At 49.0% G+C, this 27,528-nt stretch overlaps 3 protein-coding genes across 10 annotated transcripts in view; all 3 read right to left on the reverse strand.

The window, feature by feature from the left end:
* Positions 1 to 8,100, reverse strand: part of LOC310756585 (uncharacterized protein) — a 70,630-nt gene extending 62,530 nt beyond the window's left edge. The window contains exons 1-5 of one of the 4 annotated variants that reach the window (XR_014544935.1): positions 7,950 to 8,095; positions 6,085 to 6,712; positions 3,843 to 3,969; positions 2,930 to 3,049; positions 1,102 to 2,697 (exon numbers count right to left, since the gene is read on the reverse strand). Coding sequence is in view for 3 of the 4 variants with exons in the window: in XM_083600891.1 (XP_083457017.1) it covers positions 1,340 to 2,697; positions 2,930 to 3,049; positions 3,843 to 3,969; positions 6,085 to 6,712; positions 7,950 to 7,993 (2,277 nt within the window). In the remaining variant the exon portion in view is untranslated. Of the gene's footprint in view, positions 1 to 258; positions 2,698 to 2,929; positions 3,050 to 3,842; positions 3,970 to 6,084; positions 6,713 to 7,945 lie in introns of those variants that run through there. The other 3 variants (XM_083600891.1, XM_083600892.1, XM_083600893.1) reach the window with 3 other exon arrangements.
* The window catches only part of LOC310756746 (uncharacterized protein), a 1,375,527-nt gene that overhangs the window by 1,342,017 nt on the left and 5,982 nt on the right, over positions 1 to 27,528 (reverse strand). For 2 of the 3 annotated variants that reach the window (XM_083601394.1, XM_083601393.1), the window contains exon 4: positions 24,694 to 27,462. In XM_083601394.1, the coding sequence (XP_083457520.1) occupies positions 26,618 to 27,462 (845 nt within the window). In that variant the 3' untranslated portion in view covers positions 24,694 to 26,617. Of the gene's footprint in view, positions 1 to 24,693; positions 27,463 to 27,528 lie in introns of those variants that run through there. The other variant, XR_014544973.1, reaches the window with a different exon arrangement.
* On the reverse strand, positions 13,228 to 23,517 carry LOC310756707 (uncharacterized protein). 3 transcript variants are annotated; one of them, XM_083601309.1, is made up of 4 exons: positions 23,396 to 23,517; positions 16,086 to 17,021; positions 14,641 to 14,767; positions 13,228 to 14,370 (listed from the first exon to the last, which is right to left on the reverse strand). In XM_083601309.1, exons 2-4 carry the CDS (start codon positions 16,965 to 16,967, stop codon positions 13,517 to 13,519), a joined length of 1,863 nt encoding a protein of 620 aa, XP_083457435.1. In that variant the 5' UTR covers positions 16,968 to 17,021; positions 23,396 to 23,517; the 3' UTR covers positions 13,228 to 13,516. The 3 variants fall into 3 exon arrangements, with proteins under 3 accessions (XP_083457435.1, XP_083457436.1, XP_083457434.1); XM_083601310.1 differs by lacking the exon at positions 23,396 to 23,517 and adding an exon at positions 20,096 to 20,268 and having other exon boundaries at positions 13,228 to 14,367; XM_083601308.1 differs by lacking the exon at positions 23,396 to 23,517 and adding an exon at positions 20,096 to 20,266.

Raw genomic sequence — 27,528 nt, forward strand, 5'->3', positions numbered from 1 at the left:
CAGTCTTGTCTTATCCAATCTAAACAAACCCAACTTCCTCAACTGTTCTTCACAAGGCTTGATTTCCTGTCGTTTCCACCAAGAGCTCCTGAAGGAGTTTTAAACTCCAAAACCCACAGAGCAAGCTGCAATGAAGAATTTTGCTTCACTGGACACCAGAGCTTACCTCCCCTTCCCACTTTTAAGGTGTTTTGCCCCAGCCCCCATTCTGCTGCATACTCAAATCTTAGAGGCAAAACAAGATGTAATATGCATCCCTTTTAAAACAAGATCTTTTTATTTTTAATTTCCAGATTTCCGTAGTTTCAGAAGCTGCAGTCTTTGCCTATAGATACCAGGCTGCTTTGTAACTGATCCAGCTCACATTCAAACTGAGGCACTTGCACCAAGGCCACCTGTGCACAATCCATTTATAATGCACTTTCAAAAATCATGGCTTCCCTCCAAAGACTTCTGGGAGTTGCGGTTTCCTAAGGGTGCTGAGAGTTGATAGGAGACCCCACTATTCCCCTTCCAGAGTTACTATTCCCATAGTTATTATTATTATTATTACTGTTTATTCAATTTGTACATCTGGGGGTGGAGCAAGGGTCTCCTAACAACTCTTTAACAAACTACAGCTCCCAGAATTATTTTTGGGAAGCCATGACACTTCAAAGTGGTATCATGGTGTCTTAAAATGTGTGGCGTAAATATGGCCAAAGTTCTGAAACTTAACAATTATGACTTGGGGGGGAAATGGGCTGCTAGAACTTCCTGGGGATTCGAGGAAAGGCGAAACCAGGGATGGGGGGATGGCCTGCTGTGAGCACACTAAATGTTGCTGAACTACAATTCGGCTAAGGGGGGTTCAAATGGATAAGCGGTCTGAGGGGATGTGGCAGGTTTGTAAGAAACAGCTTCTACCCCAATACAGTGGTACCTCGGGTTAAATACTTAATTTGTTCTGGAGGTCCGTTCTTAACGTGAAACTGTTCTTAACCTGAGGTACCACTTTAGCTAATGGGGCCTCCTGCCGCCGCCGCCGCATGATTTCTGTTCTCATCCTGAAGCAAAGTTCTTAAGCCAAGGTACTATTTCTGGCTTAGAGGAGTCTGTAACCTGAAGCGTCTGTAACCCGAGGTACCACTGTACAAGAGTTTGTATTTCATTGACACAATGACCGTCTAGGTCTGTGTTGGACTCCCAACTCCCCGGCCAGCATGGTCAGTGGTGAGGGAGGAAGGGAGTTGTAGCCCAGCAAAAATAATGGGGGGGGGGGGGGGAAATCTGAAGGTCCACAGGTTCCCTTCCCCTGCAGTTATGTGTTATGTGACTTCCTTCTCGGAAGCCTCCTCCTTTAGAACGGCTGTTGAGCTGGAGTTTCCCTGCAACTGGGGCTGCCCCAGAGAATCTCTCCCATGTGGGTTTCTTCCTGTTTAATGAGCTGGGCTGGAGCTGGAAAGCTCTCCGGAAGCGGCTTCTCGCCTGTGTGGGTCAATTTGTGCCGCCGGAAGGACGTCCCGTCTCTGTAGCACCTCCCGCAGTCCGAGCACTGATAGGGCTTCTCCCCGGTGTGGATCCTCCGATGCCTCCGCAAGGACGTCCGGGTGCCGAAGCATTTCGCGCACTCGGCGCATTCGTAGGGCTTCTCCCCCGTGTGGGTCTGCCAGTGGATGACCAGGTTGGTCCTCTGGCTGAAGCTGCGGCCGCACTCCGAGCACCCAAAGGCCTTCCCGGCTCCCGCACGTTTCAGGGCGCACTTGGCGAGCGAGCCTTCACTGCACCCTCGGCCCTCGCGCCCCTCCCTCGCGCACACAGGCGATTCCTGCACGGCCGCTTCCCCTTCGCCAGGGGAGCCTCTCTGGTCCTGCTGCTGCTGCTCGCGCCGTTCCCTCACGTGCGTTATGCCGTGCCGGAAAAGGTACTGCGCCTTGCTGAAGCCTTGCGCGCAGACCGAGCACGTGTACGGCTTGTCGCTCGGGTGGCCCTCTTCGTGCTTCAGGAGCTCCTCCAGGTTCTGGAAGCCCTTCCCGCAGTCAGCGCACTTGTGGGCTTTGGTGCGCATTTGGGCCGCGATGTGCCTCCTGGCGGCCGTCCAGTCGCTGAAGCGGCGCCCGCACTCGGTGCACTCGTAGGGCTTCTCTCCCGTGTGGATCCTCTCATGCCTCTTGAAGGAGGTCCTGTCGCTGAAGCTCCTTCCGCACTCGGCGCACTGGAAGGGCCTCTCCCCCGTGTGGGTCCTTCGGTGGCCACTGAGGTGCGCCTGTTGGCTGAAGCACTTCCCGCAGTCGGAGCAGGCAAACGGCTTCTCTCCCGTGTGCGTCCTTTCGTGGATGATGAGCTTCCCTCGGCTGGCCAGCCTTTTCCCGCACACCAAGCACTGGTGCGTCCTCCGTCCCGGAAGACTCGCTTGGTTCGGGACAAGGAGGTCAGGATTCTGCATGAAGGCCTTCATGCTTTCGAAAGCTCCCTCGCTCTGGAAGAGTCCCAGCTGGGCCAAATAATCCTCAGGCTTGCCGTAGCCTTCCAGGCAATTAAGGAACTGGACTTGGCTATCATGCGAGCGGCTCCCCAGTTGCCCCTTGGCGTCTCCTGCCCATGCGCTGCCGAGCGCATCTTCTGGCTCAGCTCTTCTCAACAAAGCCTCACTGCACAGTTCCACATCTCTAGAACTTTCTGGCCCATTCGTCTGCTTCTCATACCCCTTCTCAACCCCTGCCGGAAGAAGCAGAGAATTGTGACATAAGATTTTCGTTGGTTTTTAAAATCTTCTGTCTTGTTTTTTTTTAATGCTGCCTGGTGTTTTGTTTTAATTCTGCTGATAGTTTAGCACAGTGTGTGTGTGTGTGTGTGTAGTTTTCGTGTGGTTTGGACTTTCTGTAAGCCACTTTGGGAACCTATTAAAGAGCAGCGTGTAAATCAAATAAGAGTGAATATAAATAAATACCCAAATAACTCCTTCCTCTTGATCTCTCCTCTCTTTCCGCAGCTCCCTGGACAAATATCTCACTTTCTTCTTCCTCTTCATCCAGCCAGGAGACGAATTCGGGTTTGAGAAGCCAAAGTCCTTCAGAGGAAACAAAACAAAAAACCATCAACACAACCTTTTTACTTTTGTGACTTCTCAAAAAGGGCTCCACTCAACCTTACTGGCCCTCTTCAGACACCAGAAAAGTGGCTAGACTCTTCCACAGGAAAGCTACCTGATGCATGGGTCCATCTATCTCAGTATTGTCTTCACTGACTGGCAGCAGCTATCTGGGGAATCAGGCAAGGAGCCTTTCCTAATCCTGCCTGGAGGTGCCAGGGATTGAAACTGAGACTTTCTGCTCAGCCACTGAGCTGCAACTCTTCCCCGCTTTGTCATGTCCGCCCTCAAACGTGGAGCTGACCCCGGCCGCGTTCCCCTATACATTTAAAGAATTCTTATATCCCTTCAGCAGCCGCAGCTTCTGCACCCAAAACATCCTGGGGACTGTGGTTGGATAAGGGTGCCGAGAGCTGACAGCAGACCCCTGTTCTCCTCACAGAGTAACAATTCCCAGACTGGTTTAACAATCAAGCCCTCTTCCCGGGGAATTATGGGACTTTTACCTCTGTGAAGGGAATAGGGGCCTCCTAATAACTCTTGGCACCCTTAATAAACTACAGCTCCCAGAATTCTTTGGGGGCAGCCATGACTCTTTAAAGTGCTATCACAGAGCTTAAAATATGAAAGTGTCATCTGTGGGGTCAGGTGGATTATGAATCTCCTGCCCCCAGCAGGGAAGGTGTTGAAATTCAGCTGCCAAGAACATCTTGAGATGAACCAAACCAATAACCAGTACTCATATTCTGTGCTTTTTGAACAGCGTCCTTACCCAGGGAGACCACGTTCCCGTAATTCTCCAGCATAACTTCCCTGTACAGGGCTTTTTGGCCGGCATCCAGGAGACTCCACTCGGCGCTGGAGAAATACACAGCCACCTCTTCAAAAGTCACTTGCTCCTGAAAGGAGAAAGCACTGTCAGCTTCTCTGCAGCGCGATTTCTCATTTGCTCACAGTTCATATCAAGCGAGGGCTGTGCCACTGTTTGCAGGGAGCATAGGAAAAAGCATGGGATGTGGAGCTGAGCAAAGAATGCAGCTTCCACGCTTGTTTAAGGTTCTAGTCCTCATGGACACCGGTCTTGAAAGGCCTACATTGGCTCCCAGTACATTTCCAAGCACAATTCAAAGTGTTGGTGCTGACCTTTAAAGCCCTAAATGGCCTCGGTCCAGTATACCTGAAGAAGCATCTCCACCCCCATCATCCTACCCAGACACTGAGGTCCAGCGCCGAGGGCCTTCTGGCGGTTCCCTCATTGAGAGAAGTGAGGTTACAGGGAACCAGACAGAGGGCCTTCTCGGTAGTGGCACCCACCCTGTGGAACACCCTCCCACCAGATGTCAAGGCAATAACTATTTTACTTTTAAAAGACTACTGAAGGCAGCCCTGTTTAGGGAAGCTTTTAATGTTTGATGCATTATTGTATTTTAATATTTTGTTGGAAGCAGCCCAGAGTGGCTGGGGAAGCCCAGCCAGATGGGCGGGGTATAAATAAATTATTATTATTATTATTATTATTATTATTATTATTATTATTATTATTGCAAAGATCCGCTAGAAAGCAGGCAGAGCTACAGTTCCCAGAGTTCCCCGTGAAGAGGGGTTACATGTTAAATAGCTCGGGGAATTGTAGCTCTGTTATGGGGATAGGGGCCCCCTAACAATTCTTTTTCTTATTTTTTAAATAATACTTTTTATTAGTTTTCAATTACAATCCAATAACAGCCTCATTATAACAATGCCAGTTTACAATACAATTACCAATACCAATCGTTCAAATACTGAATTATATAATTTAGATAAAGTGCCACCCCCTACATGCTAAAATTGATGGTTGATGAGTTTCTTGATTTTTGCGTTCCAAAATCTTATTAATTTCAATTACATTCCGGTCATAATAATAATCCCATTATACGACAGCTGCAATATTAATAACTTCTATTCGTGTTGACACATTAAATGATTTATAAAACTACAAGTGAGGTGCTCAAACTATAACCTTATTCTTCCTGTGTGTGGAAATTATTCTGTCCATGTTATTTCTTCCTGTCCTTGTAAAATATTATGTCTATTCTCTCCCCCTCCCCCCCGGTTGTTGCTGTTCTCCATCATGCCTTGGGCAAAGCTGATATTCTATTGTTGTTCCATAAATTTCTCCCTCGCTCTGTCACGTGCTTCGTTGTTTTGAAACTTTAACAATAGCTGCAAAAGTCACTATGTCCCAATAACCCATTTTCGCCATTTTTCCTCTCACCCTGGGAAGAAGAGCAGTCTGTCAAACTGCAGATGACTCAATAATGAACCTTATCAGTTCCTTGGCAAGTTGACAGACTCCTTTCATCCTACCATCCCTGAGAAGTGGTTTTTTGGTGTGTTTTTTAGGATGCCCAGAATCGCCCCCTAACAATTCTGGGCATCCTAAAAAACAACAACCCACTTTCCATGATTCTTTGGGTGAATTCATGACCGTCTAAAGTGGTGTCTCAGCGCTTCAGAGGTATGGCTCCAATGTCACCTAAGAATGCTCATTCCTCTATGGGAATATTTTCAGATTTTCCCCTTTCAAGGTTTTCCGGACCCCCTTATACAGCGGTACCTCGGGTTAAGAACTTAATTCATTCTAGAGGTCCGTTCTTAACCTGAAACTGTTCTTAACCTGAAGCACCACTTCAGCTAATGGGGCCTCCTGCTGCCGTCGTGCCGCCGGAGCACGATTTCTGTTCTCGTCCTGAAGCAAAGTTCTTAACCCAAGGTACTATTTCTGGGTTAGCAGAGTCTGTAACCTGAAGCATATGTAACCCGAGGTACCACTGTAAAGCCTTTTTGTACTTCTGTGGATAGACTGGGGTTACCTAAGCCTGCTGGTGCATCCCCCTTGTGGGTGGTGCTGTTTTGGCTACTTAAGGAACGGCACCCATTTCCCGAAAATCGAGAAAAACGGAACGGCGCAACAGTGGTCAGCAAGCACCTACCTTCTCAACCCCTTCAGATTGCTTGCAGCAAACCATTCTTACCTCTTCTTCTTGCTCCTCACTGCTTCTTTCCCTCGGGAGGAAATTGTCGGCTGCCGCCGCTCGCGAGCCACCCTCTGGCCCAATCGCCCTGACCCAGCTCTGCATTTCTGGGGGCAAGGCCCTCAGGAACTCCTCCAGGGCCACCAGGTCCAAAATCTGCTCCTTGCCGTGTCTCTCGGGCTTCAGCCACCGGCAGCACAGCTCCCAGAGCTGCCGGCAAACTTGCCGCGGCCACTCGGCTTCGTGGTGGCTAAACGGCCGGATATATTGATGCCAAGTGTTGGAGACGCTGCTGGTCCCATTTGGGATATCTTCCCCGCTTCTCCTCTCAAGGCCCCACATGCTCCCGGCTTGAAGAATGCAAGGACCCGCAGCCCTGCCGGCAAGGTAGCTGGCCTGCTCCTCTTCCGCCATTTTCATCCCCACCTTTGGATCCGCCGGCAACTGGAAGCTTGGGGTGTTGGCGCTGCCTTGCTCAGTGGCCATTTTGTGTCTCAGGCCAAGCCGGGCATCTGCGACCGGGGTGACCATTAGTCCAATGTTGACTTTTGGAAGGGTGTTTCGGCACCTCAAAACAACACACACCGCAGGCCAAAGAGGCCCAAATTTGTTCCCGGTGAGCTTCTCCCTAAGGGAAGGAGTAAGCACCATTAAAAAGGTTACGAGAGACTAGAAACGTTTTTATTTATTTTTAATTTCTATAAGGCTGTATATTTTCAAGAAAAATCTCAAAGCGGTTAACAGCATATTAATTCAATAAAACATAAATAAAACAATCTGAAGTCAAATATAGAGTATATAGTGGTATCTTGGGTTAAGTACTTAATTCGTTCTGGAGGTCCATTCTTAACCTGAAACTGTTCTTAACCTGAAGCACCACTTTAGCTAACGGGGCCTCCCGCTGCTGCCGCACCGCCAGAGCACGATTTCTGTTCTCATCCTGAAGCAAAGTTCTTAACCTGAAGCACTATTTCTGGGTTAGCCAGAACAGCCCCCTGGAACACATTGCAGGGAGGCTGCCAGGTTTTCAAATCTGGTTTTAGTTCATTTTAATTATTTTTTAATGTTTTAAGCATTTTGTTTTAAGCAATTTTTGTTTTCGTTTTCATAAAAAAAACCCTTATTTTATGGTTTCATCATTTTTCCGTAAGCCTATCTGATGATGACAGCCAAGCGGTCTATAAACATTGTGAATTTTAAATTAAATTAACTGGTCACTTATTCTTCAGAACAGCCTTCCCTAAGCTCCAGTTGCCCTCCAGATGTTTCAGACTGGCGCTGGCTGGAGTTGTACACCCAAAGCTTCTGAAGGGCATCATATTGGAGCTACAGCTCCCCCCAGCCCCACGAAGCAGGGCTGTTGGGAGTTGTAGTTCAAAGCATCTGCTGGGCACCAGGTTGGCAATGGCTGGCATTTTGTGGATTGCAGTCCACTCCCTCTGGTGCATGAAGTGTTATTTTGTCATTATTATTATTATGATTTTCTGTTACATCCTTGGCTACTCCCCTGCACTCCCCCTGCTTTGGGTTCGCAGCACATTAAAGCCCTATACTGAGCCTGGATGAAAAAGGGGCTGGCGAAGCCCTCCCCTAAAACTCGGGTTTTTTATTTTTATTTTTGCAAACGCCTTTTCTTCCAACCGCCTCCCGCTCCTCTTTCATTAGAATCCTTGCTTTGTTCATCGCCTTCCAAAACCACGATTTGCACATAATTGAAAGCAGCTGGAAACATGAAAATAATAAGAATATATGCATGCAAAAGTCCCTCCAGCCCCAGATCTTTTGCTCTCTCGTCTCCCTGGACTTTTCCCAGGAGCTTTGTTTGAAATCCCGCCCTCTGCAATTGCAACACGCCTGGCACTCACCAAGGATCTTCTTGCAAAAGGTGGAGGGGGCGCGCAGGAGGCATCAACGGGACATCGTGCCCCCCAACCCTCTTGCTGGGCTGCTACTTGGGGGGCAAAGGACCCTGCCGGTGCCCCCCAACCCCACTATGGCCGGCAGGATAGGAAGTGATGTCCTCTGTTCCTCTCCCTCCCCTTCCTCCCAGGCTGTTCTGGGAAACAGGAATCTGTCGCCTTAACCCTGAGAAAGTCATTTCCACCCCCCAACTCCTCCCACCCCACCCCCCAAAAAACCCAACCCTGCTGGATAGGACCCAAAAGGCTCGCCTCTCCTTAAAAAGCCCAGCCTCCTCTTCTGACAGTGGCCAGCCAGAAGACTGCAAGCGCAAGAGCCGCCTCCTTTTTCTGTTGCAAGGATTTAGAGATAGACTGCCACTGGCCCTGGAGGCTCCATTTAGCCCTGGGGGGGGGGGTCGCTAGCTGTTGTAAAATCCTGACAAACGACATCTCTGGGCAGCTCCTGGTCGAATTCAGATGGTTGTGACGTGTACATTTTATGTCTTGTTTTTATAATATTGGCATTTTAGTGATTTTCGTGCAAAGAATGTGCAATAGGGCGGGGGGGGGGGGTTGGAGGAGGAGGAGGAAGATAAGGAGATGAACAACTATATCACCTTTAGAGGACTGAAGCATAGCTGTCAACATTCCCCTTTTTTGGCAGGGAATACCCTTATTCCAGCACCGTTTCCCGCTGCGATCCCGGATTGTTAGATATCCCGTAGACTGTCCCCGGGACTGGTGAGGCTGCTGATCCCTTATTTTTGAGGCTGCTGATCCCTTATTTTCAAATCTGAAAGTTGACAGCTATGATCTGAAGGCAGCCCTATATAGGGAAGTTTTTAAATGTGTAATATGCAATGTTTTACAGTAGTACATTGGTTTGCATACGTCTTGGTTTGCATACGTTTTGGATTACAAACACGTCAAACCCAGACGTGTTTGTCCCGGTTTGCAAGCTTTTTTTGGATTACAACCCTTTTGGGGGGGAGGGAATTACAATTTTTTAATTTTTTTTTTTTGGAAGCCCCATTGGCGAAAGTGCACCTTGGGTTACAACCTGTTTTGATTTACAAACGGACCTCTGGAACAGATTATAATTGTAAACCAAGGTACCACTGTATTATGTTTTTATATACATTGGAAACCGCCCAGACTGGCTGAGGCAACCCCGTCAGATGGGTAGGGTACAAATAATAAAATTATTATTTATTGTCTGTAAGCTGCCAGGGAAGAAGGTGGTGTATAAATAAATAAATGCATAATAATAATAATAGTAATAATAATAATAATAATAATAATAATAATAATAATAATATTCTTGGCATCCATCTGTGGCTGTAGAGACCGATAGGGGAGAGACATGTTTTGTTGCAGCTGGGGCAGAGGAAAGCATCCAGTTGTGCTGCTGCAGAAGCACTGCAACATTTCTTCTCTTTGCAATCCTCCCAGCGGCCATTCCTCCTCTGGTCACTGCTACGGATACATAAGCTCACTGTTTGTTTCCAGTCACATCCATTCAAGAAAGCGACTGGGGTTTGTTCTATCTGGCACATCTCTGCACCAAGAGTGTCCCCGGTCCTTATCTGAGAGGCGTTGTTTGCAGATGACACAGCCTTGACAGTGCACTCTGAGGGAGCCCTACAGAGCCCTATAGTAATGATAGTCTAACGCAGGGGTAGCAGCAGGCCCGGTGCCCTCCAGGTGTTGCAGCTTCAACTCCCATCAGCCCCCAGGGATGATGGGAGTTGTAGTCCAGTCACATTGAGTAAGCCTGCTCTTTATAAGTTGCACTGAGCCTTCTCTGTGGTGGCCCCCCCAGTGATGGATTGCTCCTCCATAAAGGATCTTTTTGGTTCAAAGTGGATCTCAACTAGATCTGGAAGGTTCCACAATGATTACCCCAACTCTTAACCGCTGCACTGACTCTCTTAACAAACAAACCACCACAGTATTAAGAGTTTACAATGATAAACTTTTCAAAGATTTTCCTTTTCAAAGATTAATAATAATAATAATAATAATAATAATTTATTATTTGTACCGCCGCCCAACTCTGGTCGGCTCCCAACAAAGATTAAAAATAAATTAAATTATCACACATTAAAATCTTCCCTAAACAGGGCTGCCTTCAGATATCTTCTAAAAGCCAGGTAGTTGTTTATTTCCTTGACATCTGGTGGGAGGGCGTTCCACAGGGCAGGTGCCACTACCAAGAAGGCCCTCTGCCTGGTTCCCTGTAGCTTTGCTTCTTGCAGTGAGGGAACTCAGTGTCCGGGCAGAACAATGGGGGTGGAGACGCTCCTTCAGGTATACTGGGCCGAGGCCAAGTATATCATGGACATACTTTTCACATTTTTTAAGAACTCCTTTTTATTTGTTATAATCAGTGTTTCTTACATGTCCATAAAAACATTTTCTCTAAAATTCTTGGATTGGGAAAAAATACCCAAACAAACCAAATCTGATCATCATAGAACCCCTAAGCTACCTAGGAACAAAAAAAATCTATTAGCTATGTGAGTCATACGTCTTTCTAATGACAAATTTCCCTATCCTAGGGCAAAGCTAATCCCAAAACATGGAGCCACTCCTGGAAAAACTGCTGACATAGAGGCTGGGCAGTGGGAGAGAAGAGAAATCTTAAGTTTAAAACTCTCTGCATATATACAAATCAGCATTCGTCAGCATCGCGTTTCGTACTCTTCGCCCTTCAAACCCACCTCCCTCCCGCTAGAAGTGGCAAGGAACGTGTACATGCTACAGATTTATACCCTACAAACTTAAAACCTACTAGAAACTTCGGCCTGTACCCCTAACCGCTACTAAGCTACTACTAGGGTTTCGTTCCCCTTGCTAAAAGACATGTGTCAAAGGGGCAGTGGAATTGTGAACAGCACGCCACCGCTGCTGCCGTTTGCTTGAGGACTAGTCTCTTTGTCAGGGCTGCAGAAGCTGGGACCTTCCAGGTTTTTGCTGGAATATGACTCCCATCACCCCTCCAGCTCCGTGTACTTTTCCACCACCTCGCAAGAAAACAGGGCCTTTCCTGAGTGGAGAGTCACAGGTGCTCAGCGGTCAGCAAAGCTTTCCACTTCTCCAGAAATCAGGCAGGAAGTTAAGCAGAGCAGAGGGCAGGAGGGAAAGGGCAGTGAGGAACCACTTAAGATGCTGTAGCCATGAGGTCTGCATTAAGTCACACGGCCTGGCCATACCTCACCTTAATGTGGACTGTGAATCGCTTGCTCATCCTTTAATGATCCACGCGACGGTCACCTCCAGGCTTGATTATTGTAACTCACTCTACGCGGGGCTGCCCTTGAAGCTGACCCAGAAACTCCAGCGGGTGCAGAATGCCGTGGTGAGGCTCCTCACGGGGTCCTTGCCGCGGGATCACATTCATCCAGTGCTTTACCAACTGCACTGGCTCCAGGTGGAGTACAGGGTCAGGTTTAAGGTGCTGGTTTTGACCTTTAAAGCCCCAGGACCCACGTACCTACGGGACCACCTCTCCTGGTATGCCCCGCGGAGGACCTTAAGGTCCACAAATGACAACACTTTGGAGGTCCCAAGCCTCAAGGAGGTTAGATTGGTTTCAACTAGGGCCGGGGCCTTCTCAGCACTGGCCCCGACGTGGTGGAACGCTCTGTCACAAGAGACTAGGGCCCTGCGGGACTTGACATCTTTCCACAGGGCCGGCAAGACAGCTGTTCCGCCTGGCCTTTGGTTTGGACTCAGTCTGACCCTTATGTTTCCCTCCCCTTATGGTCTTGATTTATCAGCTACTTTATAATGAGGCTGCATTTTAAATTACATTTTAACCTGTATTTTAAATAGTTCCCCCCCCCTTTTCCTCCACCCCCTCCCCCTATTATGTTTTTACTGTGATTTTATTGGTGTTAGCCGACCTGAGCCCGGCTTTGGCCGGGGAGGGCAGGGTACAAATAAAATGTATTATTATTATTATTAATCCCCCCTCGTCCGTGTGGTGTTCTCCTCCAAAGGCTGCCGTCCCACACTTTCTCCTCCCTAATCCCAGAGATTCCCTGCGCATTTGCTGTGGCTTTCCTATTCGGATTTTCAAAGCATGTGACTTTGCGGCTAGACAGTGACAGAGCCAGCGATTCCCTCCCTCCCGCTTTGCTTGACGTCCAGCCTGATGGAAGAGTTCTGTGGACCTTGAGAATGGCTTGCGCTTTTCCAGCATCTTGGTTAGCCCTGATAAAGCTATTTATTGCCTGATTGTGGACATCAGACGCTTTCTAGGTCTTCCCACTCAGCCATTTTGGCATGTGGTTCTTATTAAAAGGCAGAAAGATGCATTTTTTAAAAGAGTCTGGGCGTAATCAGGGTAGGTCGTAAGGCAAGTACAGCCACATTCACACCTCTGCCGGATTCAAGTTACAAAAAAAGAGATTCTGACTAAACACCAGGAAGAACTTTTCGACAGTAAAATCTGCTTGACAGTGGAACGATCTCCCTCAGGAGGTTGTGGCCTCTCCTTCCTTGGAGGTTTCTGAGCAGAGTTTGAATGGCCATCTATCATGGATGCTTTAGCTGAGATTCTTGCATTGCAGGGGGTTGAACTAGACGACCCACAGGACCAACTCTACAATTCTATGGTTCAATAAACAGTCATGGTGTCCCCCAAAGAATATGGGAACTGTGGTTTGCTAAGGGTGCTGAGAGGCCTCTATTCCTATCGCAGAGTTACAACTCCCAGAGTGGTTTGATATTAAGCAGAGGGCCTTCTCGGTAGTGGCGCCCACCCTGTGGAACGCCCTTCCACCAGATGTCAAGGAAATAAACAGCTATCTGACTTTTAGAAGACATCTGAAGGCAGCCCTGTTTAGAGAAGTTTTTAATGTTTGATGTTTTACCGTGTTTTTAATGTTCTGTTGGGAGCCACCAGAGTGCCTGGGGAAACCCAGCCAGATGGGCGGGGTATAAATAACAAATTCTTCTTCTTCTTCTTCTTCTTCTTCTTCTTCTTCTTCTTCTTCTTCTTCTTCTTCTTCTTCTTCTTCTTCTTCTTCCCTCTTCACAGGGAGCTCTGGGAATTGTGACTCTGTGAAAGGAAGAGAGGTCTCGCCTAAGAACTCTGAGCACCTTTAACAGAACACAGCTCCCAGAATCCTTTGGGGGGAAGCCATGACTGTTTAAAGTGGTACCGCAGCACGTTAAACGTACAGTGGTACCTCAGGTTACATGCTCTGATAAAGCTATCAGGTTACATGCTTCAGCTTACAGACTCCGCTAACCCAGAAATAGTACCTCGGGTTAAGAACTTTGCTTCAGGATGAGAACAGAAATCGCGCGGCGGCAGCGGGAGGCCCCATTAGCTAAAGTGGTGCTTCAGGTTAAGAACAGTTTCAGGTTAAGAACGGACCTCCGGAACAAATTAAGTACTTAACCCGAGGTACCACTGTACATGTGAGTGGCATACGTGTGTGCATCAAAATGTCGTTTCCCTAGACAGTATGGAACTGTGAAACTCCAGTTTGTGTGTTGTTCCCCCACCACCACCTTTTCTAACACTTCCCCTCTTGGTGGGTGCTCTGATGCCGCATGAGTAGCGAGCGGTCACTGAAGATCTTCCCGCAGTCCGAGCACCTGTAGGGCTTCTCCCCTGTGTGGATCCTCATGTGGACCCTGAGGTTCGAGTTGCCGCCGAAGCTCTTCCCGCAGTCCGTGCACGTGTAGGGCTTCTCTCGCGTGTGGGTCCTCTCGTGCACCAGGAGGCCCGAGCTCTGGCTGAAGCTCTTGCCACAGTCCCTGCACTTGTAGGGCTTCTCTCCCGTGTGGATCCGCTGGTGCCGGATGAGCACCGGCCTCTCCCGGAAGCTCTTCCCGCAGTCCGTGCACTTGTAGGGCCTCTCGCCCGTGTGGGTCCTCCGGTGGACTATCAGGTTGGAGTTGTCGCAGAAGCTCTTGCCGCAGTCCGAGCACTGGTACGGCTTCTCGCCCGTGTGGATCCTCTCGTGGGTGATCAGGTACGCCCTCGTGCTGAAGCCCTTCCCGCAGACGGAGCACTTGTAGGGCTTCTCGCCCGTGTGGGTCCTCTCGTGGGCCTGCAGGTTGCACTTCAGCTGGAAGTCCTTCCCGCAGTGGGCACAGGACTTCTGCCTCTCGTGACCCGGCTTCTGCGACTCGCTTGGTGCAGGGATGGCGAGCTGGGCCGAATTCCCATCGAATTCCACGTACCTGCCCTGGGAATTTATAAACTTATCCCCTTCTTTCTCGGGGTACGCTTCCTCCTGGCTGGCAGATGCTTCGCCCCGATTGGGCCAGCCAGAGGCGTTCTGCCCGCCTCTTCCTGACAACACCCAGTGCGGTTCCCGTTTCCTGGCATCTTCTTGTATGTTCTGCTCCTGCCCACCTCCTGCTGGAATAAGGAGGGAATCTCAATGTTATTTGCTGTTTGCCTGTTAGCTACGAAGCCATGTTCAAAGGCTTGCTATTAATGTGCAGAGCCCTGAGGAGCTCGGCACCAGGTTACCTGAAGGACAATGTTCTCTGTTTAGACTTTGTTTAGTGTGAGGGCTACATTACCTTCTGCAGAACCTTCTGAGGGCCATATGCCAGTGCTGGGCAGGACCAAAGGAAAACATGGGAGAAGCAATGTGCTTAAAACTCTGCCACCAGGAATCCTTACCCAGCAAGGCTGCATCTTTGTCGCCTTCCTGTTTGATCTCTCTGAAGAGAGGCTTTGGCCAGGCACCCAAGGGAGACACCTCCACTTCAGGGATCTTGGCAGCCCCCTCCTTGGACACCCCCGGCACCTGAAACAGAAGGAGAGATTGTTCTTACTTATCCAGCCCCAGCCCAGTGGGCATGGCGCTTGGCCCCTGCCCCAAAGAGCTTACACTAATTTTTTAAAAAAATAATAATAGGTGGGTGGGAGAGGAAGGGGGAAGTGTGTGATTATTTCGGTTACTGTAGGGCATAATCAGACCATTCACAGGCTAGAAGCACACACCCACACCCTGGGTTTCAGATACCTGGGACCTTCTGCTTGCTAAGTGTGGACAATGAATTAAGTTTCTTCCCCATCTAGCTTCGTGTTGTCTGTTCTGACTGGCAGCAGCTATCGAGGTCACATGCAGAGAAGGATTATTGCCATCCCTTGCGGTCAGGCCCTTTTTCGAACTGAATGAACCTGTGAATATTTCTGTATCCGAAGTAAGAGCTCTGCCACTGAGCTACTGTCCGTCCATTAAGGCCAACGTTCACCCCACTTAAAACACTATGAGACCATGTTGAATAGTCATGGCTTCCCCCAAAGAATTATGGGAGTTTGTTATGGGCGCTGAGAGTTGTTGGGAAGCCCCCTTTCCCCCTCAGAGGCCGTCAATTCCCAGAGCTCCCTGAGAAGAGGGGTTGACTGTTAAAGCACTCTGAGAACCGCAGCTCTGTGAGGAAAACGGGGGTTTCCGAACGACGCTCAGCATCCTTAAATCACAGCTCCCAGAATCCTTTGGGAGAAGCCAGGACTGTTATAGTGCCTTAATGTACGCTGTGAATGTGGCCCATCTCTGCTCTGTCCGCAACTCCGAAAGCCTCACAGGTAGCAGGGAGAAAGCAGAATATTCCTCCCAATATTCCTCTATGCCACAGGAGTGGCAAGGATCCTAACTGCTAAAAACTGGAAAAAATAAATTGTGCCAACTAAAAAGGAATGGCAAGACAAAACAGAGTGGCTAGATTAACAGAGGCAATTAGAGATCACACTAGACAAGAGTTTCAAAAAGCATGGGCGAAATGCAGAGAATGCTTCACAAAACAGTGCCCTAAAATACCTACCTGGACTTGTTTCGCTTAATGTCTGCAGGAGACTTTGTGGATATTTAAGTTATAATTAGAAAAATCTTAATAATTATTGATAAAGGAAACAGCTTATAAGAAGTAAATAAGGAGGCCAAATACAGGATAAAGGAAGTCTTTTATTTGGTTGTTTGTATTATTGTATGTTATGCTTATTGTATGTTATGTTCACGTTTAATGAGGGTGGATTTCTGTATTGGGGGGATGGGGGGTTATGTTGTAAATAAAACTTCTAATAAAATAAGAAGGCGGCAGCAGGGAGAAGCAGACACTCACCTGCTCGGGCCGCTTCTCCTCGGGCTGCTGCCTTAGCAGGAAGTCTTCCGCCAAGGCCACTGCCCGTGAGCAGCTCTCTGGCCCGCCTTTCCTGACCCAGCTCTGCATCTCCGAGGGCAGGACAGCCAGGAACTGCTCCAGGATCACCAGCTCCAGGATCTGCTCCTTGCTGCGCCTCTCCGGCTTCAGCCACCAGTGGCAAAGATCCCAGAGGCGGCTGCAAGTCTCTCGAGGCCCCTCGGCCTCCTGGTAGCCGAACTGCCGGAAGCGCTGGCGCTCAGCGTCCATGCCAGTGGTCACGCCGTTCTCCTCCTCCCCCAGGACCTCTTCCTTGACTTTCCCGGACTCTCCTGTCTCTTTGGCCAAGAGGCTGTTAGATGGCTGTTGGGCTTCTCTGCAAGACCCTGGCAGGAGAGGGGTTGCCATCTCTCTCAGATGCGGCCTGGTGCCATCCATTCCCACTGAAGGAGGCAGGACGGGGTGGGCCTCATCCCGCAACGCCAACGTCCGCTGGTGCGGGTTTCTCCCATCGGAGTGGGAAGACTCCATCGCTCTGAGGAACTCCTGCAGCTGGGCCTCCCATGGCTGCTGCAGCCCCTTCTGTGGCTCCTGCTTAACGTGGCCCGACATGTTTCTCTCCCAGAATTCCCTGGTATTCCTGGCCTGCATGACGTGCGGGCCATTCCCCACTCCTGGGTCACGGGCCGCTAGGTCCGGTTGCTCCAATTTCACTCCCTGTTGAGGCCCAGCCTCAGGCTGGAGACCCAGCACCAATCCGTCCCTCGGCTTGGCTGCCATTTTATTTCTTCCCAGCAAACGTCCGCCTGAGCCCAAGTTACCAGTTCTTTCTGCAAGCCCAGACTGTGAAGCTTTTGACCTCATGAAGCTGCTGGGTGTGCAGACATGCAAGCGGTTTGGAAGGGAAGTTTAAGCTTCCTGAGGAGGAAAAAAAAGAGGAGATACAGTGGTACCTCAGGTTACATACGCTTCAGGTTACAGACTCCACTAACCCAGAAATAGTACCTCAGGTTTTGTACTATGCTGCTAGGCTACCTGAGCCAACATAGTTTTCAGAAAAAATTCACTGAGAGTATATATCATTGTAAAGTTAGCTGGGATGAGATTTCATTGCAATCTGATTTTGATCTCAAAGTCCCATAGATTCCCATGGGAGACAGAAGCAAGTTTTATTGTGAAATCTTTAAGATAATATTTTAGTTTTCTGTTATGTTGCTTTGACTGTAAAGTGGTACCTTGGGTTACATACACTTCAAGTTACATACGCTTCAGGTTACAGACTCCGCTAACCCAGAAATAGTGCTTCAGGTTAAGAACTTTGCTTCAGGATGAGAACAGAAATCGTGCTCCGGCCGAGTGGCGGCAGCAGGAGGCCCCATTAGCTAAAGTGGTGCTTCAGGTTAAGAACAGTTTCAGGTTAAGAATGGACCTCCGGAACGAATTAAGTACTTAACCCAAGGTACCACTGTATATACGGTACTAATTTCATAAGAATACAAGACAAGCACTGCAAGATCAAACCAAGGCTAAATATATGCACTTAATACCATTCCACAATCATGGCTTCCTGCAAAGAATCCTGGGAACCGTAGCTTGCTAAGAGTCTCCTAGAGCTGTGGTCTAAACCCCTGAGCCTAGGGCTTGCCGATCGGAAGATCAGTGGTTAGAATCCCCGCGACGGGGTGAGCTCCCATTGTTCGGTCCCAGCTCCTGCCAACCTATCAGTTCAAAAGCACATCAAAGTGCAAGTAGATAAATAGGTACCACTCCGGTGGGAAGGTAAACAGCGTTTCCGTGTGCTGCTCTGGTTCCAGGAGTGGCTTAGTCATCCTGGCCACATGACCCGGAAAAACTGTCTGCGGACAAACATCAGCTCCCTCAGCCAGTAAAGTGAGATGAGTGCCACAACCCCAGAGTTGTTTGTGACTGGACTTAATTGTCAGGGGTCCTTTACCTTTACCAGTCTCCTAACAACTGTCCATGACTCTTAAAATGGAACAAGAGTGTTTCCAAAAGGCGTGAATGTCATTCTCTGTCGCCCCAGGGGATCAGACTAGGTATAGGGCTGCCACATGTACTAGGATTTCAAATGCAGAATTGAAAATTTGCCCTTGATCTTAGGCAAGTCAATTGCAAAATCGTGGTTTTTGGGAGGTTTGGTAAGAAAAAAGCTCAACAACTTTGGGGTCTTCCTAAAAAAAATCAATAACTTTTGGGGTTTCCTGGTTTTTACTTTTTGAAATATGGCAACCCTAGACTAGAACATGTAGGAGGAAACCGCAAGGAAGATGCAGATTTTGGATAAATATCACAATAAACCAATGGGCTCTCCTTCACTGGAGATGTTTAAGCAGAGGCCGGACAGAGACACTTTGAACAAAAGAATTGAATAGATTACCTCCCTGCTCATTTCTAGCTGTGTAATTCTATGAACCTGGGACTTTCCACATGCAAAGCGGGGGATCTACCCATGAGCTATGACATTTTCTTCATTTAGCAGAGATTTATTTCACCCTCCTGCCCATATTTCTCCTTCCATGCCTGTGTTCATACATATTCAATACAATCAACACCCACAGCTCTTTTAGGGAATAACACTAAGGCGTCTTGGGCCAGGACCTGGGAGACCAGGGTTCAAATCCCCCTCGGCCATGAAGTTCACAAGGTGATCTTGGGTAAGGTTACCAGACATCCCCATTTCCCAGGGACAGTCCCCGGATTAACAAATCAGTCCCCATACAAAATCAATTGAAGTTGAAAAGTGTCCCTGGATTCATTCAATCTGGTAACCTTAATCTTGGGCCAGTCAGCAATTCTCAGCCTACCCTACCCCCAAGGGCTGTTCTGAGGATAAACTGGAGAGGACTATGTCTTCCACCTTGAGTTCCATATAACACCGGTCTTGAAAGACCTACACTGGCTCCCAGTACGTTTCCAAGCACAATTCAAACTGGTGGTGCTGACCTTTAAAGCCCTAAACGGCCTCGGTCCAGTATACCTGAAGGAGCGTCTCCACCCCCATCACTCTGCCCGGACACTGGGGTCCAGCTCCGAGGGCCTTCTGGCGGTTCCCTCATTGCGAGAAGCCAAGTTACAGGGAACCAGGCAGAGGGCCTTCTCGGTAGTGGCACCTGCCCTGTGGAACTCCCTCCCACCAGATGTCAAAGAGAAAAATAGAACTTTTAGAAGACACCTGAAGGCAGCCCTGTTTAGGGAAGCCTTTAATGTTTAATAGGTTATTGTATTTTAGTGTTTTGTTGGAAGCCACCCAGAGTGGCTGGGAAAATCCATCCAGATGGGCGGGGTATAAATAAATAAATAAATAATTCTTCCTCATAGGTAAGGTGAGATATAAAATATAATTAGTAAATAAATGGCCCATCTAGTCTGGATTTCTCTTCTCACAGTGGCCAAATCAGACACCCCAATGGGAAACCCCAAGCAGGACATGAGTGTAACAGCACTGACTCCTCCCACTTGTGATTCCCCAAAATTGGTACCAGAGGCGTGTTCTGCCTTTGCCAGCGCAAGAAAAACACAGACACTGTGGCTGGCAGCCACTGAATGCTTTATCAAGCCAAGAAGCATAAAATCACAGAATTGCAGAGTTGGAAGGGACCACAAGAGTCATCTAGTCCTGCCCCCAGCAATGCAGGGATCTTTTGCCCAAAGTGGGGGTCAAACACACAACCCTGAGATTAAGAATCTCATGCTCTACCGACTGAGCTACCTCCTGAGGTCCTTGATTCAGAGCGATCCAACAGAGGAAGGGCGTGTGTGCATGCAAAAAGGCACCATCACAAGCTAACCCCAGTGCAGAAATCCATCAGGTGCAGCTGCTCCCAAACACAGAAATGCCATGATGGAGGAAAGCTTCACCTGTTTAACTTCTGCCTGCCACCCAGTTACGAAGGCATAGAAGCCCAACCGGAAAATCTCTCTACTAAAATTCTCCATCTCTTCCTGCTGCAAACCCACTTTCCCCCACTCACCTGATCTTTCCTAAAAAGAGCAAGGGAGGTGGGAGATTAGCACCGCTGCTCCTCCTGCAGCGCCTGGGAAATTTAAACCCCTGCTTTCCCACAGTAGGCGGGGCAGGAAGTGAGTTGCGCTCTCTTCGCATCCCTCTGCTCCCAAAGCCTCTTAGTATCTCTAGGAAATGCAAGTCTCCATGAACTTAACCCCTTTGGTGAACGGCCATAAAGAAAATTGCTCAGAAAGCGGAGGGCCATTTCTGTTTAGCATCCCTTGGGACCACAGCCCAGCATCCTGTTTCAAGTCACAGTGGCCTGTGGGAAATCTCCAGGGAGGACCAGAGCAAAAGAGCACTTCCCCCGCACTGTGGTTTCCAGCAAGTGGTATTCAGAGGCATTATTGTCTCTGTGTGGTGTAGTGGTTAAGAGTGGTGGACTCTAATCTGGGGAACCAGGTTCGATTCCCCGCTCCTCCACCTGCAGCTGCTGGGTGACCTTGGGCCAGTCACACTTCTCTGAAGTCTCTCAGCCTCACTCACCTCACAGAGTGTTTGTTGTGGGGGAGGAAGGGAAAGGAGAATGTTGGCCACTTTGAGACTCCTTAAGGCGACAAACCTAGACAGCGTCTTAAAAAGCAGAGACATCACCTTGCCGACAAAGGTCTGTATAGTTAAAGCTATGGTTTTCCCAGTAGTGATGTATGGAAGTGAGAGCTGGACCATAAAGAAGGCTGATTGCTGAAGAATTGCTGCTTTTCAATTATGGTGCTGGAGGAGACTCTTGAGAATCCCATGGACTGCAAGAAGATCAAACCTCTCCATTCTGAAGGAAATCAGCCCTGAGTGCTCACTGGAAGGACAGATCCTGAGGCTGAGGCTCCAATACTTTGGCCACCTCATGAGAAGAGAAGACTCCCTGGAAAAGACCCTGATGTTGGGAAAGATGGAGGGCACAAGGAGAAGGGGATGACGGAGGACGAGATGGTTAGATAGTGTTCTCGAAGCTACCAGCATGAGTTTGACCAAACTGCAGGAGGCATTGGAAGACAGGAGTGCCTGGCGTGCTCTGGTCCATGGGGTCACGAAGAGTCAGACACGACTAAACAACAACAATGTTTATTATTATTGACTATACTGTTTATTCTCCCCTGGCCCCAGGGCATTGCTGTTGGGTCTCACACCATCCTCAGAACGACCCCGTGAGGTAGGCTAGAAGCAGAGAGTTGCCCATGTCCTCTTGGGGACAGCTTGATTTACGTCTGATCCCAATGCTGGGGAATAGGGGAGGCCAGACAGGTTGGGTATCAAAGGTTTACAGCTCCCCAGTGTGGAAAACTGGGGCTAGGGAGTGTTTCTGGATCTGTATTCAGAAATGTGGAGGGCCAGAGGCTCTGCTTCAGTCAGCCTCCGGCCCTCCAGATGTCCAACTACAACTCCCATCAGCCCCAGCAAGCACGGGCAATGGCCAGGGATGCGAGTGGTGCTGTGGGTTAAACCACAGAGCCTAGGACTTGCCGATCAGAAGGTCAGCGGTTCGAATCCCTGCGAAGGGGTGAGCTCCCGTTGCTCGGTCCCTGCTCCTGCCAACCTAGCAGTTCTAAAGCACGTCAAAGTGCAAGTAGATAAATAGGTACCACTCTGGCGGGAAGGTAAACGGCGTTTCCGTGCGCTGCTCTGGTTCGCCAGAAGTGGCTTGGTCATGCTGGCCACATGACAAGGAAGCTGTATGCCAGCTCCCTTGGCCAGTAAAGCGAGATGAGCTCCGCAACCCCAGAGTCGGCCACAACTGGACCTAATGGTCAGGGGTCCCTTTACCTTTACCTAACATCTGGCGGGACAATGATTCTGCACAGTTTTGTACCTGCTGCATTAACTCACATCCCCGTCAGTTGTAGCTGCAGCAGAGCAGCCCAGTGTGTTTTGGGGGCTGGGGGGCTGGGCAGAAATTCATGGGGTGCATAGGCAGCAAATGTTTGGGGAAGTGGCACTGGTTGAATTTCTGCCTGCAAACATTCTGCTGCCACCACTCACCCAGTGAGGTGCACAGAACCCGATTTGGAATAGAGCGAGGGCAGAGAACCATTTTCAGGTTTTCCCTTCTGGGGGCCACATGCAAGTGGTGGGAGGGGCAGGAGGCAGTGGGGCCTGGTGTCCACACATGCGCACACAACCCTCTCCACCCTCCATCCAGGCAGTCACTGGATCTCAAGGAAATATCAGCCAGGCCCAAACACTCAGGGAGAATTTGAAGCAATGTTGGTTGGAGGCATGGCCTGGGGAGAGGCTGAATTTGCCCCCCAGCCTCACCCTGTCACTGATCGTCATATCTGTCAGGGATGCTTTAGTTGAGATTCCTGCATTGTAAATTGAAATACTTTATTGTCACTTGTACAACTTGTATACAGTAAGATTACACGAGTACCCCCCACTCAGCTCTCTTAGTCTTAATTCCCCTCCTTTACTGACACACACCCACCAAACCTGAAAGTCAGTTGCTCTGTTGTTATCTTTTCATTCAGCAGCCTAACAGCCTAGGATAGAAGCTGTTCTTTACCCTGTTGGTGCAACTAATCCTGCTTCTATATCTTCTGCCTGAGGGCAGGAGATCAAGAAAGTGCCAGCCAGGGTGTGAATCATCCCTGAGAATTTTCCTCACTCTCCTGAGGCAACGTTCTTCCACTATTTCATCCAGCGGATTCAAGGGACAGCCCATAATATCTTGTGCTGTATTCACCACCCTCTGTAGGCACTTCCTGTCAGACGATGTCAAACCAGCGTACCACTCTGTGATGCAGTATGAAAAGACACTTTCTATTGTTGACCGGTAGAAGGAGATCATCAAATGTTGATTGACACTGTTCTTACGCAATATTCTGAGGAGATGGAGTCTCTGTTGGGCTTTCTTAACTACCTGGGTTGTATTTATTTTCCAAGTAAGGTCTTCACTGAGATAAACTCCTAGGAATTTTAAGGAAGAGACTCTCTCCACACAGCCCTCCCCGATGTACAGCGGGGCTAGTTCTCTTCGCCTCCAAAAGTCCAACACCATCCTTTGTCTTGCTGATATTAAGGTGCAAGTTGTTTCCTAGGTACCATGTAGATATTTTTGGGACCTCCCCTCTATACGCTGATTCATCTCCACCTGTTATTAAACCCATTATGGTGGTGTCATCTGTGAACTTAATAATTGCAGATTATTAATTATTAATAATTGTGTAGGGGGTATTCTATGATTCTATGATATGTGAACGTATTTTCTGTTTTAGCAGAGCCAGCGTTAAGGCAGGTTGTCTTAGGCTGCGATCCGAACCCCCCTTACCCGAGAGAAAGCCCCGCCGGATTCCATCAGGCTTCCTTTTGAGCAGATTTGCGAGGGCTGTGTTGTTGATCTTTCCCGATAGATGCCCTCTTTGCGTCACAAGTGAAAATAAGCAACGCCTTTAAACCACTTGACATTGGGAACCCGTGGCAAACTGAGGAAGCCACCAAGCTGATTTTGATAGTCTGTGTTCTCTACACAGACTGCCAGGGGCATCTCCAAGGTTTCAGAAGTGGAGGTCTCTCCCAATGTTACCTAGAGATGCTGGGGTTTGAACCAGGGACCTTTCTGCAGCATCAGGATCCCAGGAGCTCAAGGTGGTTGAACTAGGTTTCCCCTGGGGTCCCAAATCTATGATTCCACGGTTCCAATGGTGTGTGGTAGCTTAGGCTGAGAGACTGGCCAGCGAGTGTCATGGCCGAGTGGGGATTTTAACCCTAATCTCCCAAGTCCTAGGTCAGCACTCTAACTGCTACACCGCGCTGCCTATTTGCAAGGCAGATGCTCTACCACCTTCCTCATTGCCTGAAAGTCCAGCCAGATTCACTGGATGACCCCCGCTTCTAATGTTATGAGAGAATGCTTTCCTAACCTTCATACAAGACACCACCTTTAAAGCACATTCAGAGTGCATTCTTCCCACCTCAAAGAATTCTGGGCACTGTAGTTTGTTAAGGGCTGCTGGGAATGGTAACTGTGAGGGGTAAACTACAAGGCCCAGAATTCTTTGAGGGAAAGAATGTGCTTTAAAGGTACAGCATATATGCAACCCTGTTCGCCTTCACCACATGAGTCATGGTTTTATAACAAACAATGCTTTCGACCTTGAGGTGTATATTTTCAGGACTCAACTTATTTTTGTAATTTCAAGTTCTTTTACACTCTTTCTAAAATTAATAATGTTTTTTAATTGCTCTAACCTGCCCTGGGATCTTAGGATGAGGGGCAGGTAATAATTTATAATAATAACAGTACTAAAACTACTACAACTACTACTAATAATAATACCCATGTAGCAGTTCGAAAGCACATCCAAGTGCAAGTAGATAAATAGGTACCACTCCAGCGGGAAGGTAAACGGTGTTTCTGTGCGCTGCTCTGGTTTGCCAGAAGCAGCTTAGTCATGCTGGCCACATGACCCGGAAGCTGTACGCCGGCTCCCTCGGCCAATAAAGCGAGATGAGCACCGCAACCCCAGAGTCGTCCGCGACTGGACTTAACTGTCAGGGGTCCCTTTACCTTTTTTATGCCACACAAAGAAACACCAAAGTGGAGGAGCAAGAATCACAATAGAAACATTTGAGAAAGAGCGTTACTAATTTTACCAGCATTTCCTAAACTGCACATAGAAGCACCAGCTCACGATGTCATGGACTGAGACCAGGAGGTTTGGGGAGGGACCTGCCAGTTCAGATCCAAGTTTTTCCCTGTGGCCGTTCATGCTTCCACTATTCAGCTGTGATTCTGCAGTCAAAACGTTCTGAAGCCTTTCTCTCCATTATCAAGACTTTTAAAAATGACTCTTGTCCGAGGCAAGTCCACATTTGGCCCTTGAATGGTTTAAGTGGTTTCTGTCACTGAAGTCACTGAAATCTGTTGGTGGTCGGCTGTGTAAATTGCTTCTCAAAATGTTTGTCCACTGAGCAGAGGGTCTCCCTGCTCAAATTAGCCAGAATAGCTTAGTTTGCACAAATAGACCATCATTCCTCACATTCAGACAAAAAAAAAGGAAATGCACAGCTGTCTAGCCTTATGTGGCTACAAAGATTTTGAGCATACAAGGCTAACCAAAACGAGGCAATAGGTTTTATAAGCAGTTATAAACAGGATAATAGGAAGATGCCTTCTCCTGAACCTGACTGTTGCTCCATCTAGTTCAATAGTGTCTACACTGACTGGCAGCTGCTGTACAGGGTTTCAGGCAGGGAGACTCTTACCTGCTGTACCTGAAAATGCTTTTGGGCAATTGAACCTGGCACCTTCTGCATGAAAGGCGGATGAGATAGGGCCCTTCCACCGAGCAAGTGGATTCTCTCATGTCTGCAGGCTGGTGGGATTTTTGGGGCCTCAGGAGAGTAGCTGTGGTGTCTGACAATGCCAAGGGAGAAGAGGATTTTTTATCATGGAACGATAATTGTTCCTGGAGGAGCATCTCCACCTCCATCATTCAGCCCGGACACTGAGGTCCTCCTCCGAAGGTCTTCCGGCGGTTCCCTCACTGTGAAAAGTGAAGCTACAGGGAACCAGGCAGAGGGCCTTCTCGACAGTGGCAGCTGCCTTGTGGAATGGCCACCTATGGGCGTAGCTGAGGGGGCAGGAGGGCAGCTCCTCCCCAATCAAGTAAGTAAATAAAAATAATTAAATGAATCAGAATATTTGAAATTGAAATGCTCACTGAGGTCACTTGGACGATGTGGTGCATTCTAGCAACTCAACTGAGCGATCAGCATGGCTTCCATGAACTGACCAATCGTGTTGCCGGTAACTCAGTTCTGGAAGCTTCTCATCATTTCCAGCATTTCTCCTGAGAGCGCACACCAGCAGGGCCAGCCTAGAAACAACTGGAAGTTTCTATACAGCAGAAAGCCCTCAGTCGATGATGTTAATTTTTTAGTTAACTTCCTAGCTTTCAAATGACTGAAACCTTTGACAGATTTTTCCCGAGCACTTAGGGTCAAAAGAAAGTAATTTAAAAGAACGGTTGTTGAGACGTTTCATTCCGAATCTGCTGGACAGAGCCAGACAGAGCCAGACAGAGGAGGATGACAGGCGCGTGTCCTGCCACCCCCCCCCCCCCCACATAAATCCTGGCTACACTCATGCATCCTGCCTTCAGATGCCAAGGAGATAATTATACGACTTTCCATAGAGATCTGAAGGCAGCCCTGCATTGGAAAGCTCTTAATGTGCGACGACGGTCTGTGGTGTTGTAGTATACAGTGGTACCTCTGGTTAAGAACTTAATTCATTCTGGAGGTCCGTTCTTAACCTGAGGTACCACTTTAGCTAATGGGGCCTCCCACCGCCACTGCGCGATTTCTGTTCTCATCCTGAAGCAAAGTTCTTAACCCGAGGTACTATTTCTGGGTTAGTGGAGTCTGTAACCTGAAGCGTCTGTAACCCAAGGTACCACTGTATTCTGTGGGAAGCTGCCCAGAGTGGCTGAGGCAACCTGGTCAGATGGTCAGGGTACAAAAATTAAATTATTATAATTATTCCTCCCTAGAGGATCCTGTCGCTCGTGTGGAGTCTCTGGTGTTTGGCGAAGTTCGACACATAGCGGAAGACCTTCCTGCAGTCCTGGCACTCGTAGGCGTTCTCTTCTGCGTGGACCCGTTGGTGCTTGGCGAGGCTTTGCTTGCTGCAGAACCGCCGGCGGCACTCGGCGCACTCATACGGCTTCTCGCCGGTGTGGCTGCGGTGGTGGGAGACCAGGTGGGCCTTGCTGATGAAGGCCTTGCCGCAGAGCACGCACCCGTAGGGCCTCTCGCCCGTGTGGATCCTCAGGTGCTTCACAAACTCCTCCTTCCAGCGGTAGGTCTTCTTGCAGGCCGGGCAGGCGTAGGGCTTCTCGCCGGTATGGATCCTCTGGTGGTTGGTGAGCTTCCCCCTCTCGCGGAAGCTCTTCCCACACTCCAGGCAGACGTGGGGCTTCTGCCCCGTGTGGATCCTCTGGTGGCGGATCAGCTTGTCCCTGCGGCGGAAGCTCTTCCCGCACTCCAGGCAGACGTGGGGCTTCTCGCCCGTGTGCATCTTCTGGTGGCGGATTAAGGTTGATTTGTGCTGGAAGTTCCGGCCACACTCGGGGCAAAGGTACTTGACCGCCACGCCGTGGGGCGCCGCCTCGGGAACAGGCCCCTTGGCTTCCGACCGGTGCGACGGCTCCTCCCATGTCACCGCGGGAAGCCACTCCAGCTGCCGCTTCGATCCGCAAGCTTCCTCAAAGCTCTCGCACCTCAGCGTGAGGCGGCCGGCGGATTTGCCCAGGAACATCCTGCGTGCTTCCGCTAACTCCGAATCTCTTTGCTGCCCGACCTCTTCCTCTTCCTGGGACGTCGTACGGCTGTCTGAAGGAAAAGACACGGTTGAGTCATCGACACCCACATACCCCGGCCAAATCATTTTTAGTTTTA

Source organism: Podarcis filfolensis, assembly GCF_964270895.1.
Source record: "Podarcis filfolensis genome assembly, chromosome: 2".
Classification (NCBI taxonomy): Eukaryota; Metazoa; Chordata; class Lepidosauria; order Squamata; family Lacertidae; genus Podarcis; species Podarcis filfolensis.

What these genes read in the sequence shown, in the direction of transcription:
- LOC310756707 (XM_083601309.1), bottom strand. Translation starts at nt 16,967, where the DNA reads ATGAGGTCAAAAGCTTCACAGTCTGGGCTTGCAGAAAGAACTGGTAAC. An exon ending in AGGAGAAGCGGCCCGAGCAG is followed by an intron (nt 14,768 to 16,085) that starts GTGAGTGTCTGC and finishes CTTCTGTTTCAG; the next exon opens with GTGCCGGGGGTGTCCAAGGA. An exon ending in CAAAGATGCAGCCTTGCTGG is followed by an intron (nt 14,371 to 14,640) that starts GTAAGGATTCCT and finishes TCCTTATTCCAG; the next exon opens with CAGGAGGTGGGCAGGAGCAG.